Raw genomic sequence first — 17,630 nt, forward strand, 5'->3', positions numbered from 1 at the left:
GTGAGGACGACAACGTCCCTACCGGAAAAAGGTAGGACTTCAAAATAAAATGACAAATGCTCCCAACACAAACTATTTGCTGAAAAAAAATGCTAAATAAAAGTGACAATGAATAACAACAGAGCAATAAAAAAACAGGGGGGATTTTGATGGAATGCATACAATATATCGTATTTACCTGCTACATAAACACTAATCAGAAGTTATAATAACGGATATGAAAGAAGCAGACGTCATTGTTTACATCTACAGCAGCCATCTTTGAAACAAACTCCGGGGTGGTGAAGGCAGTCACGATTGGGGCGGAACAAACAAAAACACACATATAAATAAAATGTGTGACAAAAATCAGATTGGCACAAAAATCAATTGTGATATCATTTAATCCGATAAAAAGTAAAAGTACAAAAAATTACTTATTTCAGCCTCAACGTGGACACGCCCATTTACGACGTCATCACACCGAGCCTCGTGACCGGTTGTCATCTGTGAGCGTCCGTGGTTGTCCGCATTTTTGTTATCGTGTATGCGAGCTTTCAAACTCTCCCTCTGAATGAAGATGTTGTCTCGCCTGCTGAAGGAGCATCAAGCGAAGCAAAACGAGCGAAAGGAGCAACAGGGTAAGCGAGACGAGGCGCCGGGTAGCCGTTATGGCAGCCAATGCTAAAAACACAAAGTTAACATGGAGCGTTTTGAAACCTAAATGCATGATTTAGTTAAAGGCCTACTGAAATTCCATCCATCCATTTTCTACCGCTTATTCCCTTTCGGGGTCGCGGGGGGCGCTGGCGCCTATCTCAGCTACAATCGGGCGGAAGGCGGGGTACACTCTGGACAAGTCGCCAATTAGATTTTCTTATTTAAACGGGGATAGCAGGTCCATTCTATGTGTCATACTTGATCATTTGGCGATATTGCCATATTTTTGCTGAATGGATTTAGTAGAGAACATTGATGATAAAGTTCGCAACTTTTGGTCGCTAATAAAAAAGGCCTTGCCTGTACCGGAAGTAGCCGACGATGTGCGCGTGACGTCACGGGTTGTAGAGCTCCTCACATTGTTTACAAACATGGCCACCAGCAGCTAGAGCGAGTCAGACCGAGAAAGCGACAATTTCCCTATTAATTTGAGCGAGGATGAAAGATTTGTGGATGAGGATAGTGAGAGTGAAGGACTACAAAAGAAAAAAAAGTTAAAAAAAAAAAAAGGCAAGGGCAGTGGGAGCGATTCAGATGTTATTAGACACATTTACTTGGATAATTCTGGAAAATCCCTTATCTTCTTAACGTGTTACTAGTGTTTTAGTGAGATTAAATGATACCTGAAAGTCGGAGGGGTGTGGCCACAGGTGTCTCTGAGGGAAGCCACGCAGCTGCAGGAGGACGCAAGCTCCGCTCATAACTACGGTAAGAGCCGACTTATTACCACCATTTTCTCACCGAAACCTGCCGGTTGACATGTGGTCGGGATCCATGTTCGCTTGACCGCTCTGTTCCATAGTAAAGCTTCACCTTCGGGAATTTTAAACAAGGAAACACCGGCTGTGTTTGTGTTGCTAAAGGCAGCTGCAATACACCGCTTCCCACCTCCATCTTTCTACTTTGACTTCTCCATTAATAATTGAACAAATTGCAAACGATTCAGCAACCAAAATGTCCAGAATACTGTGTAATTATGCGATTAAAGCAGACTACTTATAGCTTGGATCGGGCTGGAAAAAAATGTCCGCTACAACCGATGATGTCAAACACACGCGTCATCATACCGCGACGTTTTCAACACGACACGTTGCTGGAAATTTAAAATTGCAATTTAGTAAACTAAAAAGGCCGTATTGGCATGTGTTGCAATATTAATATTTCATCATTGATATATAAACTATCAGACTGCGTGGTCGGTAGTAGTGGGTTTCAGTACGTCTTTAAACCTGAGTGCACGTTACACCAAATATTAAGATTGTTTGACATATTTGGTTGTAGGTTTGATTTGCCTTATCTTGCTTTTTACAGAACGGCGCAGGCGCGAAGCAATTTCCGCAGCCACCTGTCTTACGGAAGCCCTGGTGGACCATCTCAACGTCGGGTAAGAATCTCCTTATTGTGTGACATCATAGACCAGGGGTGTCCAAAATGTTTCCACTGAGGGCCGCACACTGAAAAATCAAAGCAAGCCGGGGCAATTTTCATATTTTTTATTTTAAAAACCAATACAATATATGCATAAAAAATATACATTTAAGCCTCCACTCAGTTATGATCCCAGGGACCCCAAAGGGATTTGGTCAAAAAAATATATATAAAAAATATGTCATTATTCAGTATTATTATTTTCATTATTATTCAAGTTTTAAATCTCTAGATCAACATTAGGATAAAAAAAAATGGAAAAAACACAAAATATGCAATATTTTCACCCAATAACTTTTTTAGGTGGAATATTTGAGATTATATAATATTGGAGCCTTAATTTTGGATTTTGATTCATTATTATTTTTTGAGCAATGACACTTAAAAACAAACCGCACAAAAATAATTGGGGATCCAAAAGTGTCCTACTCATTAAAGCAGGGGTGCCCACACTTTTTCTGCAGGCGAGCTACTTTTCAATTGACCAACTCGAGGGGATCTACCTCATTTATATATATCATTTATATTTATTTATTTATGAAAGAGACATTTTTGTAAACAAGTTAAATGTGTTTAATGATAATACAAGCATGTGTAACACATAGATGTCTTTCTTTCACAAAGACAAGAATATAAGTTGGTGTATTACCTGATTCTGATGACTTGCATTGATTGGAATCAGACAGTAATGATGATAACGCCCACATTTTCAAATGGAGGAGAAAAAAAGTTGTCCTTTCTGTACAATACCACATGAAAGTGGTTGGTTTTTGGCATCTAATTCATCCAGCTTCCATACACTTTCCAAGAAAAAACATTGGCGGCAAATTCCATAGCTTGCTTGATTGACATTCACGGCACCCGAGGGTCTTGTGAGATGACGCTGGCTGCTGCCAGTTCATTATTATGAAAAAATGACAGAGAGGAAGGCGAGAAACACTTTTTATTTCAACAGACTTTCGCGCCGTCCCTTCCGTCAAAACTCTAAAGGCCGACTGCACATTTCCTATCTTCACAATAAAAGCCCTGCTTCATGCTGCCTGCGCTAACAAAATAAGAGTCTCGGAAAGCTGGCGTGCACAAGTGATGTGCACGCCAGCTTTCTGAGGAATCGCTTGTGCACGCCAGTTTTCCGAGACTCTGTATTTAGTTAGCGCAGGCAGTATGAAGCAGGGCTTTTATTGTGAAGATAGGAAATGTGCAGTCGGCCTTTAGAGTTTTGACGGAAGGTACGGCGCGAGAGTCTGTTGAAATAAAAAGTGTTTCTCGCCTTCGTCTCGGTCATATTTTCATAATAATGATCTTGCAGCAGCCAGCGTCATCTCACAAGACCCTCCGGTACCGTGAATGTCATTTAAGTGACGTCTTGGTGAAGATTGATGATCACTAATTTTTAGGTCTGTTTTTTTTTAAAGCCTGGCTGGAGATCGACTGACACACCCCCCACGGTCGACTGGTAGCTCGCGATCGACGTAATGGGCACCCCTGCATTAAAGTGTTAAAAAATAAATTATACTTTTTTTTTTACTGTTTACTTTTAGCACAATAATCTCGATATCAACTTCAGATGTATCCGTCAATTTTAAGTTTTATTGTTGTTTATGTTTTGTTTGTTTGTTTTAGGCCCTTCTTTAAAAAAAACAGCTCAGTTTTTTATATGGCCAAACACAAAATATGCAACATTTTCCCCTAAAAATAACTCAAAGCGGAATATTTAATGTGACGTAATTGAAGCCTTGAATAGGTCAATAATTCAAAATGACATTGATTTTGATTCATTATTATTTTTTTAAAGAAAGAAACAGCCTGCATGCATGGCAGCTTTGTGTTATTAAAGCATTGCAACATTTTCTTCTTACATTTCACCTGTTTGCTCTTTTATATCACTTTTTATGTTTTTAATTTTTTTCTCCTAACGATCAATGCATTTAGTTAGTTTGCTCTACTGTACAATCAATCCTATTTCTGGTTTTCAGAGTTGCACAGGCGTATGTAAACCAGCGCAAGCTTGACCATGAGGTGAAAACACTCCAAGTGCAGGCTGGTCAGTTTTCCAAGCAAACTGCACAATGGATCAGCATGGTGGAGGGCTTCAATCAGGCCCTGAAGGTGAGACGTGTCAGTGTGAAAACCGCTCACGTATGGTGTGTACTCACTCTAGGCCAGGGATATTCAACTAAATTGTTTTGGGGGCCGCATTTTCAGAAAATTGAAGACTGGGGGGGACGGATATTTGACTATTTGTCTTGTTTTTTATATTCCTGAGAACCACCTCAACAGTTAATATTTGATTTTGGTCTATTAATTTCTTCTGTGTTATTTGAGCACTCAGCTGTTTTAGGTCCTTCTGCAAAAAAACAAAACTAGTCAAAGATCATCTCTATAACAGCACTCCAGTGTTTTAAAAAAATCTTTGGCAAAAATGTGAGTCCCAGGCAATGTTCCCTCTAATTTTCCATATGCGTGAGCAAACGCAAAAATTCCTTGAGCATTCAGGGGAGCACATGTGAGCGACGTGTATTGTGGCCACACCAGCAGAACACAAACCTGACTAAATAACAAGTAAAATTTATTATTATAATCAAATGGCAGCAGTGATTTCCATGAAATTATTTTAGAATATAAGTATTTTAGCCCAATTACAATAACAATAACAAAAAATACTGTTTTTCATGAGCTGTGTACTAGTATTGTATGTCTGGGTGGGGTTCCTGCTTTGGAAATAATTTGTACCCCTTTTTAGATATCGCATTTAGTTCCAACTAAAACATTCACATGTTACACAATAAGATGCAAACATGGGATCATGTGTACATTCCTGTAACTTTGTTTGTAAAATATATCTTTATTAGTATTTATTTAATATAATAACTTAACATCATGGTTAATATTTATAAATCAAGATCAATCAATCAATCAATGTTTACTTATATAGCCCTAAATCACTAGTGTCTCAAAGGGCTGCACAAACCACAACACGAACCACTACGACATCCTCGGTAGGCCCACATAAGGGCAAGGAAAACTCACACCCAGTGGGACGTCGGTGACAATGATGACTATGAGAACCTTGGAGAGGAGGAAAGCAATGGATGTCGAGCGGGTCTAACATGATACTGTGAAAGTTCAATCCATAATGGATCCAACACAGTCGCAAGAGTCCAATCCAAAGCGGATCCAACACAGCAGCGAGAGTCCCGTTCACAGCGGAGCCAGCAGGAAACCATCCCAAGCGGAGGCGGATCAGCAGCGCAGAAATGTCCCTAGCCGATACACAGGCGAGCAGTACATGGCCACCGGATCGGACCGGACCCCCTCCACAAGGGAGAGTGGGACATAGGAGAAAAAGAAAAGAAACGGCAGATCAACTGGTCTAAAAAGGGAGTCTATTTAAAGGCTAGAGTATACAAATGAGTTTTAAGGTGAGACTTAAATGCTTCTACTGAGGTGGCATCTCAAACTTTTACCGGGAGGGCATTCCAGAGTACTGGACCCCGAAATGAAAACGCTCTATAGCCCGCAGACTTTTTTTGGGCTTTGGGAATCACTAATAAGCCGGAGTCCTTTGAACGCAGATTTCTTGCCGGGACATACGGTACAATACAATCGGCAAGATAGGATGGAGCTAGACCGTGTAGTATTTTATACGTAAGTAGTAAAACCTTAAAGTCACATCTTAAGTGCACAGGAAGCCAGTGCAGGTGAGCCAGTACAGGCGTAATGTGATCAAACTTTCTTGTTTTTGTCAAAAGTCTAGCAGCCGCACTTTGTACCAACTGTAATCTTTTAATGCTAGACATGGGGAGACCCGAAAATAATATGTTACAGTAGTCGAGGCGAGACGTAACAAACGCATGGATAATGATCTCAGCGTCTTTAGTGGACAGAATGGAGCGAATTTTAGCGACATTACGGAGATGAAAGAAGGCCGTTTTAGTAACACTTTTAATGTGTGACTCAAAGGAGAGAGTAGGGTCAAAGATAACACCCAGATTCTTTACCGAGTCGCCTTGTTTAATTGTTTGGTTGTCAAATGTTAGAGTTGTATTATCAAATAGAGGTCGGTGTCTAGCAGGACCGATAATCAGGGTTTCCGTTTTTTTGGCGTTGAGATGCAAAAAGTTCGCGGACATCCATTGTTTAATTTCATTAAGACACGCCTCCAGCTGACTACAGTCCGGCGTGTTGGTCAGCTTTAGGGGCATGTAGAGTTGGGTGTCATCAGCATAACAGTGAAAGCTAACACCGTATTTGCGTATGACGTCACCTAGCGGCAGCATGTACTACTGCAATAACAAGAATAAACATACTGTTAAATGTATGCTCCCTGGCAATGTTATAATTTTAAATGTTAAATGGCTTATTACTGTTGAAAGGGCTCATTAGCCTTTATTAGATGATGTGGCCTGGCATATTGGACCACAGAGGTTCATGTTAACTTTTTGTTTACCCTGCAGTTGGAAAGTCTTCTTTGGCAGCTGATACTTTAAGATGTTTAAAAGCGGAGTACGTTATTAAAGAAAAATAAGGATGAGTTACAGTGGAAAGACAGTTGTAAATTCCAACTGTATGCCAGGGTGCATTTTTAACACTGCACATAGTCTCATTCTGCATTATCTCATTGATTGAGTTCACAAATTCAAAGGCATAGTTTTTTGCTTCGCCAGCTTTCTGGTATACTCCATACTTTGCCATGTGATCGTGGATTGGTTGAACTGACAGCATTGATGTATTCATTTTGATGGCAAGTAAAATGTTGTCAATGACAACTTTAAAGGGGAACATTATCACAATTTCAAAAGGGTTATTAAAAACAATAAAAATCAGTTCCCACTGGCTTGTTGTATTTTTTGAAGTTTTTTTCAAAATTTTACAGGTCTCGGAATATCCCTAAATAAAGCTTTAAAGTGCCTTATTTTCGGCTCTCTGCGAAGACACTGGCCATTTCCCTGTGACGTCACGCAGTGCTGCCAATGTAAACAAACAATGGAAATACCACAGCAAGATATAGTGACATTAGCTCGGATTCAAACTCGGATTTCAGCGACATAAGCGATTCAACAGATTACGCATGTATTGAAACAGATGGTTGGAGTATGAAAATATTGAAGAAGAAACTGAAGCTATTGAGCGAATAGCTATTGACGCTATTCATAGCCATAGCATGGCCGAATAGCTGCGTTAGCATCGCAGGTAAAATGTGCGGACCAAACGATCAGGACTTTCGCATCTTTTGACACTGGAGCAACTTAAATCCGTCGATTGGTAAAGTGTTTTTTTCCAATTAAATGTGGGTGGAAGGAAACGTAATATAGTTGCAAATGCATCTGCAGGTTATCCATACATCTCTGTTCCATGTCTGCTTTAGCACCGCCGGTAAATAGCATGTTAGCATCGATTAGCGTAGCATGTTAGCATCGATTAGCTGGCAGTCAACATCAACAAAACTCACCTTTGTGATTTTGTTGACTATCGTTGCAAATGCATCTGCAGGTTATCCATACATCTCTGTGCCATGTCTGCCTTAGCATCGCCGGTCAAATGTGGAGACACTCCGGCACATTCAATGGGGGTCTGGCGGAAGACACTTTGGCATCTTCGGGCCAGTGGTGCAACTTGAATCCCTCCCTGTTAGTGTTGTTACACCCTCCGACAACACACCGACGAGGCATGATGTCTCCAAGGTTCCAAAAAATAGTAAAAAATAACAGAGCTGAGACCCGGTGTTTTTAATGTGTTGAAAATGAAAATGGTGGGTGTATTACCTCGGCGACGTCACATTCTGACGTCATCGCCTCCAGCGCGATAAACAGAAAGGCGTTTAATTCGCCAAAATTCACCCACTTAGAGTTCGGAAATCGTTTAAAAAAATATATGGTCTTTTTTTCTGCACCATCAAGGTATATATTGACGCTTGCATAGGTCTGGTGATAATGTTCCCCTTTAACTGGCTTTGGGTCAGATTTTGTTTTTGTGTGACAGCTCGTTCCTTTTCTCTCTGTCTTTTGCGTTTTCCCGCAATAATGTACCAATCCCCGGTCCCACCTTGAGTCTTCGTACAAGTCCAACAGCTCTCAAATGACTTTTCTGCTGAACGTGACACTTGAGGGTAGTCCAACTTCCATTCAGTCCACATGTTTCCCTCGGAAAACTCATTTGCTACTTTAGCTTCGCGGCACGTTTTGCAGAGTAGACCCTTCTCACTATAAAAAAAAAAAAATCTCACCCAGTTTCACCGCTTGTTCTTCTACTTCAGGGGTAGGGAACCTATGGCTCGCGAGCCAGATGTGGCTCTTTTGATGACTGCATCCGGCTCTCGGATAAATCTGAGCTGACACTGCTTAACACAATAAGTAATAAATAATTATACTTGTAATCACAGTGTTAAAAATAACGTTCAGCATACAAAACATTCTCATCCTTTTTTTTTTTGTCCAAGAAGTTGCGTTAATGGTAAGAAGTTATTTATTTATTATTGGTTAGTGTGGGGCTTGCCGACATGAGAGCCTGTTTCAAGGTTACAATACTGTTTTATTTTTCAGTAAGTCTCTCAGTTGCTTTCCAGCAATTGTCTTTTTCTCTTTCGTTCTCGCTCTGGCTCCAGCTCCAACCCCGTCTCTCCTCCTGGCTGCTGCTTATATCAGAGCGACAGGGGATTAGAGAACAAGGCCCAGGTGGGCCATCTACGCACCTGTCCCTGATTTTGAGGCCGGTCCTGGCACACCCCGCTTCGCCGCAGGCCCGCAGGCCACACCCCCTCCACAGTTAGCTTCAGAATAATAATGTTTTTACAAGGAATAAGAGACCTATTATACTCTAGAAATGTAGGTCTTACTTAAAAATGCACGCGTTTAGTTGTGTTCAGTGTTAAAAAAAAAATTATATGGCTCTTACGGAAATACATTTGAAAATATTTGGCTTTTTGGCTCTCTCTGCCAAAAAGGTTCCCGACCCTTGTTCTATTTGAACATACTGTAGTCCGACACCCATTCCATCTTAAAAGAACCGCACTTCTTTTTTACAACGGCTTGGTGAGTGAATGTGTCGCTGCCTGTTCATTTCGCCATGATAAGGAATTATTGTCAATATCAATAGCGTCAATGCTATCATTGGCTGCGTAGCGTAAGTGAACCGAATTGTATCATTGGCTGGACACCTGTCAATCACTGAGTTACGTTGCAAAATGGTACAGAAAACAATTGTTATTATTATTATTGGTTTAATTGATTAGGTAAGATTAGGACTAATATTAGATATTAATATTACGTTTATGTTGAATTTTATTTTATGCGCTGCATAGATTTTCTTGTGCGCTGAGAATGTGCGAGCAGTGCGCGATTGCCCAAGTGCGCAGCTTAGAGGGAACTTTGGTCCTAGGTTTTTTTAACTGAACTGGCAGGCAGTGGAATTATGGAAAAAAGAGGACCTAAAATAGAACCTCCAGGAACACCACTAATAACTAAAGAAGTTGTGGGGCGGTTTAGCTCGGTTGGTAGAGTGGCCGTGCCAGCAACTTGAGGGTTCCAGGTTCGATTCCCGCTTCTGCCAACCTAGTCACTGCCGTTGTGTCCTTGGGCAAGACACTTTACCCACCTACTTCCAGTGCCACCCACACTGGTTTGAATGTAACTTAGATATTGGGTTTCACTATGTAAAGCGCTTTGAGTCACTACAGAAAAAGCGCTATATAAATAAAATTCACTTCACTTCACAAATTATGACTGACTGCATCTGAAGTAAGCACATTACAGCTACACCTTAGTTACATAAATTACACTTTGAAAACAATTGTAACTGCCAAAAAGGAGAGTATTTAATTGGGTGCCTTCAGGAACGCGCCTCAGTTATGTAAATCAGGAGTTTGAGTGTGAGTTTGAGTTTATTTCGAACATGCAAGCATACAACATGATACATCACAATTTCCAGTTTCTCTTTTCAACATGTTTGAAAAGGAGTAGGAATAAGCAGGGCTTAATTAATCCTACCCTTTTCTTTTACATAACAGTTGCTAAAACTTTTGTTCACTTCCTGTTCTCTATGTATTCACAATATACTCCATAAGTAATCACAATAAAAAAATAAATAAATAAATAATTGGTGAAGTAAGTTTTATTCCATACGATGAGATAAGTAAGATTATTTTGAGAATGAATAGGTGAATAAATTCAAAATGTTTATCTTGGTTCTTCTTTTTTGTACTTTGTAAACACTTTGTTTGAAGAGTTTCTTGAAGGGGATCATATTAGTAAATTGTTTGATTGCTTTGCTTAATCCATCCCATAATTTAATTCCACATACAGATATACTGAAGGTCTTAAGTGTTGTACGTGCATACAAATGTTTTAAATTACATTTTTCTCTAATATTATATTTCTCCTCATTTGTTGAGAATAATTTTTGTATATTCTTGGGAAGCAGGTTATAGTTTGCTTTGTGTATAATTTTAGCTGTTTGCAATTTCACTATGTCGTGGAATTTCAGTATCTTTGATTCAATAAATAAAGGGTTTGTATGTTCTCTATATCCAACATTATGTATTATTCTAGCTGATCTTTTTCTAACACTGTTAGTGAATGAAGTGTATTTTTGTAATTATTTCCCCATATTTCTACACAGTAGAGATGCGCGGATAGGCAATTATATCATCCGCATCACCAAAATCGTCATCCACCCGCCGTCCACCCGAACCAACTTTTTATCGGGACCGTACCCGCCCGCCAACCGCCTGTTGAATTACATCAGAGGATGGCCACCTTTACCACTCATAGAGCTATTTAATACTGTTTCACAGAGTAATGTAATCTATTGAGGCCGCTAACGTTCTCGCGACTATTCAATAACGTTCATCGTGATGACAAGAATGTGGGCGTGCTGTGAAGCTATTGCCTTCGACACCTTCAACAACATGTATGAACCGATTGTTGGTCCAGCAACATGTTGTGTGCAGATTCCGCAATCACACGTTCATACGTTCATAGATTGAAAGGCATACTGGGTGATACAGAGTACACTGATGGTTGTGATATAAACAACTTTAACACTTACTAATATGCGCCCCGCTATGAAGCCACACAATACAAGATTGACAAACACATTTCGGGAGAACATCCTCACAGTAACACAACATAAACGCAACACAACTAATACCCATAATCCTTTGTATTCATGACACTTCCTGAATATATTTTACACCCCCGCTCCCCCAACCCCGCCCACCTTACCGACGCACGAGAGCAGGGGGGTTGGCGGGGTTTGGGGTGTGTAAAATAATCAGGTTGTGTCATGAATACAAAGGATTATGGGTATTTGTTGTGTTGCGTTTATGTTGTGTTACTGTGAGGATGTTCTCCCGAAGTGTGTTTGTAAGCGTATATTGTGTTTTTATGTTGATTTAATGGAAAAAAAAAATATATATATATATATATATATATACATATATATATATATATATATATTTTTTTTTTTTTTTTTTTGAAAAAAATGGAAAAAAATATATATACATGTAAATATATATATATATATATTTTTTCATTAAATCAACATAAAAACACAATATACACTTACAATTAGTGCACCAACCACAAAAACCTCCCTTTTTCATGACAAAACCTCCCTTTTTCATGACAAAAACGTCCCTTTTTCATGACAAAGGAAAAAAAAAATAATACAAAAAAAATTTAAAAAACGTATATATATATATATATATATATATATATATATATATTTATTTATTTATTTATTATTATTTTTTTTTTAATAAAAATGAATAAAAAATTCTTCTGCGGCCCGGTACCAATCGGGCCACGCCGCGGCCCGGTGGTTGGGGACCACTGATTTAAATCACTTTAGGTATCTATACGGGTACAATAAAGGGCTGCATGAATACGAACCAGTTACCATTTTATTTTGTTTTGCAACAGGAAATTGGCGATGTGGAGAACTGGGCCCGCAGTATTGAGATGGACATGAGGACCATCGCTACAGCTCTGGAGTACGTACACAAGGGTCAGCTTCAGCCGGCTACGTCGTAGATGCTTTTGGAGATGTCCTTCGGAAGAGCTGGATTGACTCAAAAGAACTGTAAAACAGGAAAGCACCGAGGGGTCTGCAGAGAAATGTCGTAGTGTGAACACAAAATGTGGTGAGGAAACTTGCTTATTTATAAAAAAAAACTTAAAAAACGCACTAATTATTGTGTCCGTTTATGCTTTAAATACATCTATGGAATGATGCTTATCAGTATTAAGGAATTGTCAATGTATAATATCAGTTTTAAAGTTTGTGCTGTGATTGTTTTTAAGAAAAAAAGAAAACGAAAATAAAATTGGCTTTGTTACTCAACTAAAATGTGTTCATTTCATTAAAGTCTTATTCTCAGAAGCTAAAAAAAAGCTTAAGAATGTGCAGAAAAAAGTTTACTGCACCCAAAGCTGTTGAGTTCCCTGAGTGAGAGGTATTTGTGTGGCTGTAAGACTTGACATATTCTTATATCTTACTCAGAACTAATAATGTACTGTGGGTTATAAAACTTTTTTTTTTTTTTACTTTACATACCATATTTTTCGGAGTGTAAGTCACACCTGCCGAAAATGCATAAAAAAGAAGGAAAAAAACATACTTATAAGTCGCACTGGAGTATTAGTCGCATTTTTGGGGGGAAATTTATTTGATAAAATCCAAAACCAAGAATAGACACTTGAAAGGCAATTTAAAATAAATAAAGAATAGCGAACAACAGGCTGAATAAGTGTACGTTATATGAGGCATAAATAACCAACTGAGAAGGTGCCTGGTATGTTAATGTAACATATTATGGTAAGAGTCATTCAAATAACTATAACATATAGAACATGCTATATGTTTACCAAACAATCTGTCACTTCTAATCAATAAATCCCATGAAATCTTAACGTATAGTCTCTTACATGAATGAGATAAATAATATTGTTTAATATCTTACGGTAATGTGTTAAAGGGGAACATTATCACAATTTCAAAAGGGTTAAAAACAATAAAAATCAGTTCCCAGTGGCTTGTTGTATTTTTTGAAGTTTTTTTCAAAATGTTACCGGTCTCAGAATATTCCTAAAAAAAGCTTTAAAGTGCCTTATGTATTGAAACAGATGGTTGGAGTATGAAAATATTGAAGAAACTGAAGCTATTGAGCGAATAGCTATTGACGCTATTCATAGCCATAGCATGGCCGAATAGCTGCGTTAGCATCGCCGGTAAAATGTGCGGACCAAACGATCAGGACTTTCGCATCTTTTGACACTGGAGCAACTTAAATCCGTCGATTGGTAAAGTGTTTTTTTTTCGCATTAAAAGTGGGTGGAAGGAAACGTAATATAGTTGCAAATGCATCTGCAGGTTATCCATACATCTCTGTGCCATGTCTGCTTTAGCACCGCCGGTAAATAGCATGTTAGCATCGATTAGCGTAGCATGTTAGCATCGATTAGCTGGCAGTCAACATCAACAAAACTCACCTTTGTGATTTCTTTGACTATCGTTGCAAATGCATCTGCAGGTTATCCATACATCTCTGTGCCATGTCTGCCTTAGCATCGCCGGTCAAATGTGGAGACACTCTGGCACATTCAATGGGGGTCTGGCGGCAGACACCTTCGCATCTTCGGGCCAGTGGTGCAACTTGAATCCCTCCCTGTTAGTGTTGTTACACCCTCCGACAACACACCGATGAGGCATGATGTCTCCAAGGTTCCAAAAAATAGTTAAAAAAACCGGAAAATAACAGAGCTGAGACCCGGTGTTTGTAATATGTTGAAAATGAAAATAGTGGGTGTGTTACCTTGGCGACGTCACATTCTGACGTCATCGCCTTCAGTGCGATAAACAGAAAGGCGTTTAATTCGCCAAAATTCACCCATTTAGAGTTCGGAAATCGGTTAAAAAAATAGATGGTCTTTTTTCTGCACCATCAAGGTATATATTGACGCTTACATAGGTCTGGTGATAATGTTCCCCTTTAATAAATTCCCACACAAGTCGCTTCTATGAAAAAAACTGCGACTTACATTTTGAAAAATACGGTACTTGAAAATTAGTTGGTTAGTTTTTTTCAAATGTATTAAAATGAGGTTTTTCATGGTACTAATATGACTGCCTTTGCGGTGTAATGTTACACGCTACTGCAAAATCAAATGTGATTGACTTGTTGTGGAGACAGTCTAGAGCAGTGGTCCCCAACCTTTTTGTATCCGCGGACAGGTCAACGCTTAATAATTTGTCCCGTTGTTTTTTGTTTTTTTTTCTTTGTCATGAAAAAGGGAGGTTTTTGTCATGAAAAAGGGAGGTTTTTGTAGTTGGTGCACTATTTGTGAGTATATATCGTGTTTTTTATGTGCCCTTATGTGGGCCTACCGAGGATGTGGTAGTGGTTTGTGTTGTGGTTTGTGCAGCCCTTTGAGACACTAGTGATTTAGGGCTATATAAGTAAACATTGATTGATTGATTGATTTGCTAAAAAAAAATATGTATATATATATATATATATATATATATATATATATATATATATATATATATATCTTGATTGGATTATCCAGAGAATAGTGCTCTTAATGGAAGCATTCACATACAATGGTTTATATAGAGCACAGAGTGGGTGGGTACAGGCAGGCGTAGGGACGTGGTGATTGGCTCATGTGTTACCTAGGAGGTGTTTCCGTCTGTGGCGGCATGTTGAAATGATTTCACTGCGCTTGTTGAGGGATGATAGCTCTGGATGATATATAATAAACAGTTTCTCTTTTAAGCATAGGTTGCATCTTTTATTACCACTGTTGTAAGGTGTGCTGGATGCAAGAATTTGCCATGTTATTGAATATTCAACATTATTGTCTTTGAGGTTCCAAATGTGTTTGCTGAGTTCTGTAGAATTCTGCAAAGTCTGGTTTCTAAAGGAGGCGTTGTGATTATTCCATCTTGTTTTGAACGCTCCTTCGGTTAATCCTACGTACGTGTCGGATATGTTAATGTCCTTGCGTATTACCTTTGCTTGGTAAACGACTGATGTCTGTAAGCACCTTCCGTTGAGAGGGCAATCAATTCATTATTGGTTTCAGAGTCGTTTAGTCTGGGGGTAGGCAGTCCTTTTGCAATTGCTTTGTTGTGGTTTGAAATGATTTGTTGCATGTTATTCACACAGCTGTAGCTCAATTTAATGTTGTTCTTGTTGAATATTTTTCTTAGGGTATTGCCTTTGGGGAAGTGTTTGTCGATCAGAGTGAGGAACTTGAGATGAAGTAGTCTTGTGATTTTTTCCCACACCTACATATATATATATATATATATATATATATATATATATATATATATATATATATATATATTTTTTTTTTTTTTTTTTTTTTTTTTTTAAATGAATTATATTTATGAATAAAAATGAATAAAAATTATTCTGCGGCCCGGTACCGGGCTGCGGCCCTGTGGTTGGGGACCACTGGTCTAGAGCAGGGGTCTCAAACTCAATTTACCTGGGGGCCACTGGACGCAGAGTCTGGGCCCCAAGAAAATATTTCTTTAAAAAAATGTTGCATACTCCTCAGCATGTCTAGTTGTATGATGACGTTTCAAATTGTATCCTTTGTGCACCGCAGCTTTCTCTGTGCAAATAAGACACGTCGGGGTGCCCTTGTGCTCAACAAAGAAATATTGCATCTCCCACTTTTCCTGGAATTCACTGCAAGCTTTGAAAAAGACATGTTTGGGGTTGTGGAATATATTTATCATTATCCATGCGTTTGTTACGTCTCGTCTCGATTACTGTAACGTATTATTTTCGGGTCTCCCCATGTCTAGCATTAAAAGATTACAGTTGGTACAAAATGCGGCTGCTAGACTTTTGACAAGAACAAGAAAGTTTGATCACATTACGCCTGTACTGGCTCACCTGCACTGGCTTCCTGTGCACTTAAGATGTGACTTTAAGGTTTTACTACTTACGTATAAAATACTACACGGTCTAGCTCCATCCTATCTTGCCGATTGTATTGTACCATATGTCCCGGCAAGAAATCTGCGTTCAAAAGACTCCGGCTTATTAGTGATTCCTAGAGCCCAAAAAAAGTCTGCGGGCTATAGAGCGTTTTCATTTCGTGCTCCAGTACTCTGGAATGCCGTCCCGGTAACAGTTCGAGATGCGACCTCAGTAGAAGCATTTAAGTCTCACCTTAAAACTCATCTGTATACTCTAGCCTTTATATAGACCTCCTTTTTAGACCAGTTGATCTGCCGCTTCTTTTCTTTCTCCTATGTCCCCCCCTCCCTTGTGGAGGGGGTCCGGTCCGATGACCATGGATGAAGTACTGGCTGTCCAGAGTCGGGACCCAGGATGGACCGCTCGCCTATGTATCGGTTGGGGACATCTCTACGCTGCTGATCCGCCTCCGCTTGAGATGGTTTCCTGTGGACGGGACTCTCGCTGCTGTCTTGGATCCGCTTGAACTGAACTCTCGCGGCTGTGTTGGAGCCACTATGGATTGAACTTTCACAGTATCATGTTAGACCCGCTCGACATCCATTGCTTTCGGTCCCCTAGAGGGGGGGGGGGGGTTACCCACATCTGAGGTCCTCTCCAAGGTTTTGTCATGGTCAACATTGTCACTGGCGTCCCACTGGATGTGAATTCTCCCTGCCCACTGGGTGTGAGTTTTCCTTGCCCTTTTGTGGGTTCGTCCGAGGATGTTGTAGTCGTAATGATTTGTGCAGTCCTTTGAGACATTTGTGATTTGGGGCTATATAAATAAACATTGATTGATTGATTGATTTGTATTTAGCCGACGCACGGAGGTTAATGTTATTTCTGTAATGTGTGTCGTTCCGTTTTTCCTCCCTACAGAACATGGCCATGGTCGGCGGGTAATAGCACACAACTCTGTCAAGCGCCATTCCTATAAAACTTGTGGGCCGCGCTAACATTAAACTTCCATATTAAGGTGGGGGCCGCAAAATAATTCTCAAATGGGGGTACGCGTACCCCTGGGTGTACTTGAAGGTATGCCAAGGGGTACGTCAGATTTTTTTTAAATATTCTTAAAAATAGCAACAATTCAAAAATCCTTTGTGAATATAATTATTGAATAATACTTCAACAAAATATGAAAGTAAGTTCATAAACTGTGAAAAGAAATTCAGTGTTGACAGCTAGATTTTTTGTGGGCATGTTCCATAAATATTGATGATAAATATTTATTTTTTTGTGATGAAATGTTTAGAATTAAGTTCATGAATCCAGATGGATCTCCATTACAATCTCCAAAGAGGGTACTTTAAGTACCCGGGCGGTATAGCTCCTGTTGGTAGAGTGGCCGTGCCAGCAACTTGAGGGTTCCAGGTTCGATCCCCGCTTCTGCCAGCCTAGTTACTGCCGTTGTGTCCTTGGGCAAGACACTTTACCCACCTGCTCCCAGTGCCACCCATACTGGTTTAAATGTAACTTAGATAATGGGTTTCACAATGTAAAGTGCTTTGAGTCACTA

At 39.5% G+C, this 17,630-nt stretch overlaps 1 protein-coding gene across 1 annotated transcript; it reads left to right on the top strand.

Moving 5' to 3' along the window:
• The first annotated feature begins 440 nt into the window (after window positions 1-440).
• On the top strand, window positions 441-12,474 carry bloc1s1 (biogenesis of lysosomal organelles complex-1, subunit 1). Its single transcript, XM_061889658.1, has 4 exons — window positions 441-620; window positions 2,011-2,083; window positions 4,104-4,236; window positions 12,048-12,474. The coding sequence occupies exons 1-4, from the start codon at window positions 554-556 to the stop codon at window positions 12,156-12,158; spliced, it is 384 nt and encodes a 127-aa protein (XP_061745642.1). The 5' UTR covers window positions 441-553; the 3' UTR covers window positions 12,159-12,474.
• Window positions 12,475-17,630: the final 5,156 nt, after the last annotated feature.

The sequence above is a fragment of the Nerophis ophidion genome, linkage group LG02, assembly GCF_033978795.1.
Source record: "Nerophis ophidion isolate RoL-2023_Sa linkage group LG02, RoL_Noph_v1.0, whole genome shotgun sequence".
NCBI classification, from domain to species: domain Eukaryota; kingdom Metazoa; phylum Chordata; class Actinopteri; order Syngnathiformes; family Syngnathidae; genus Nerophis; species Nerophis ophidion.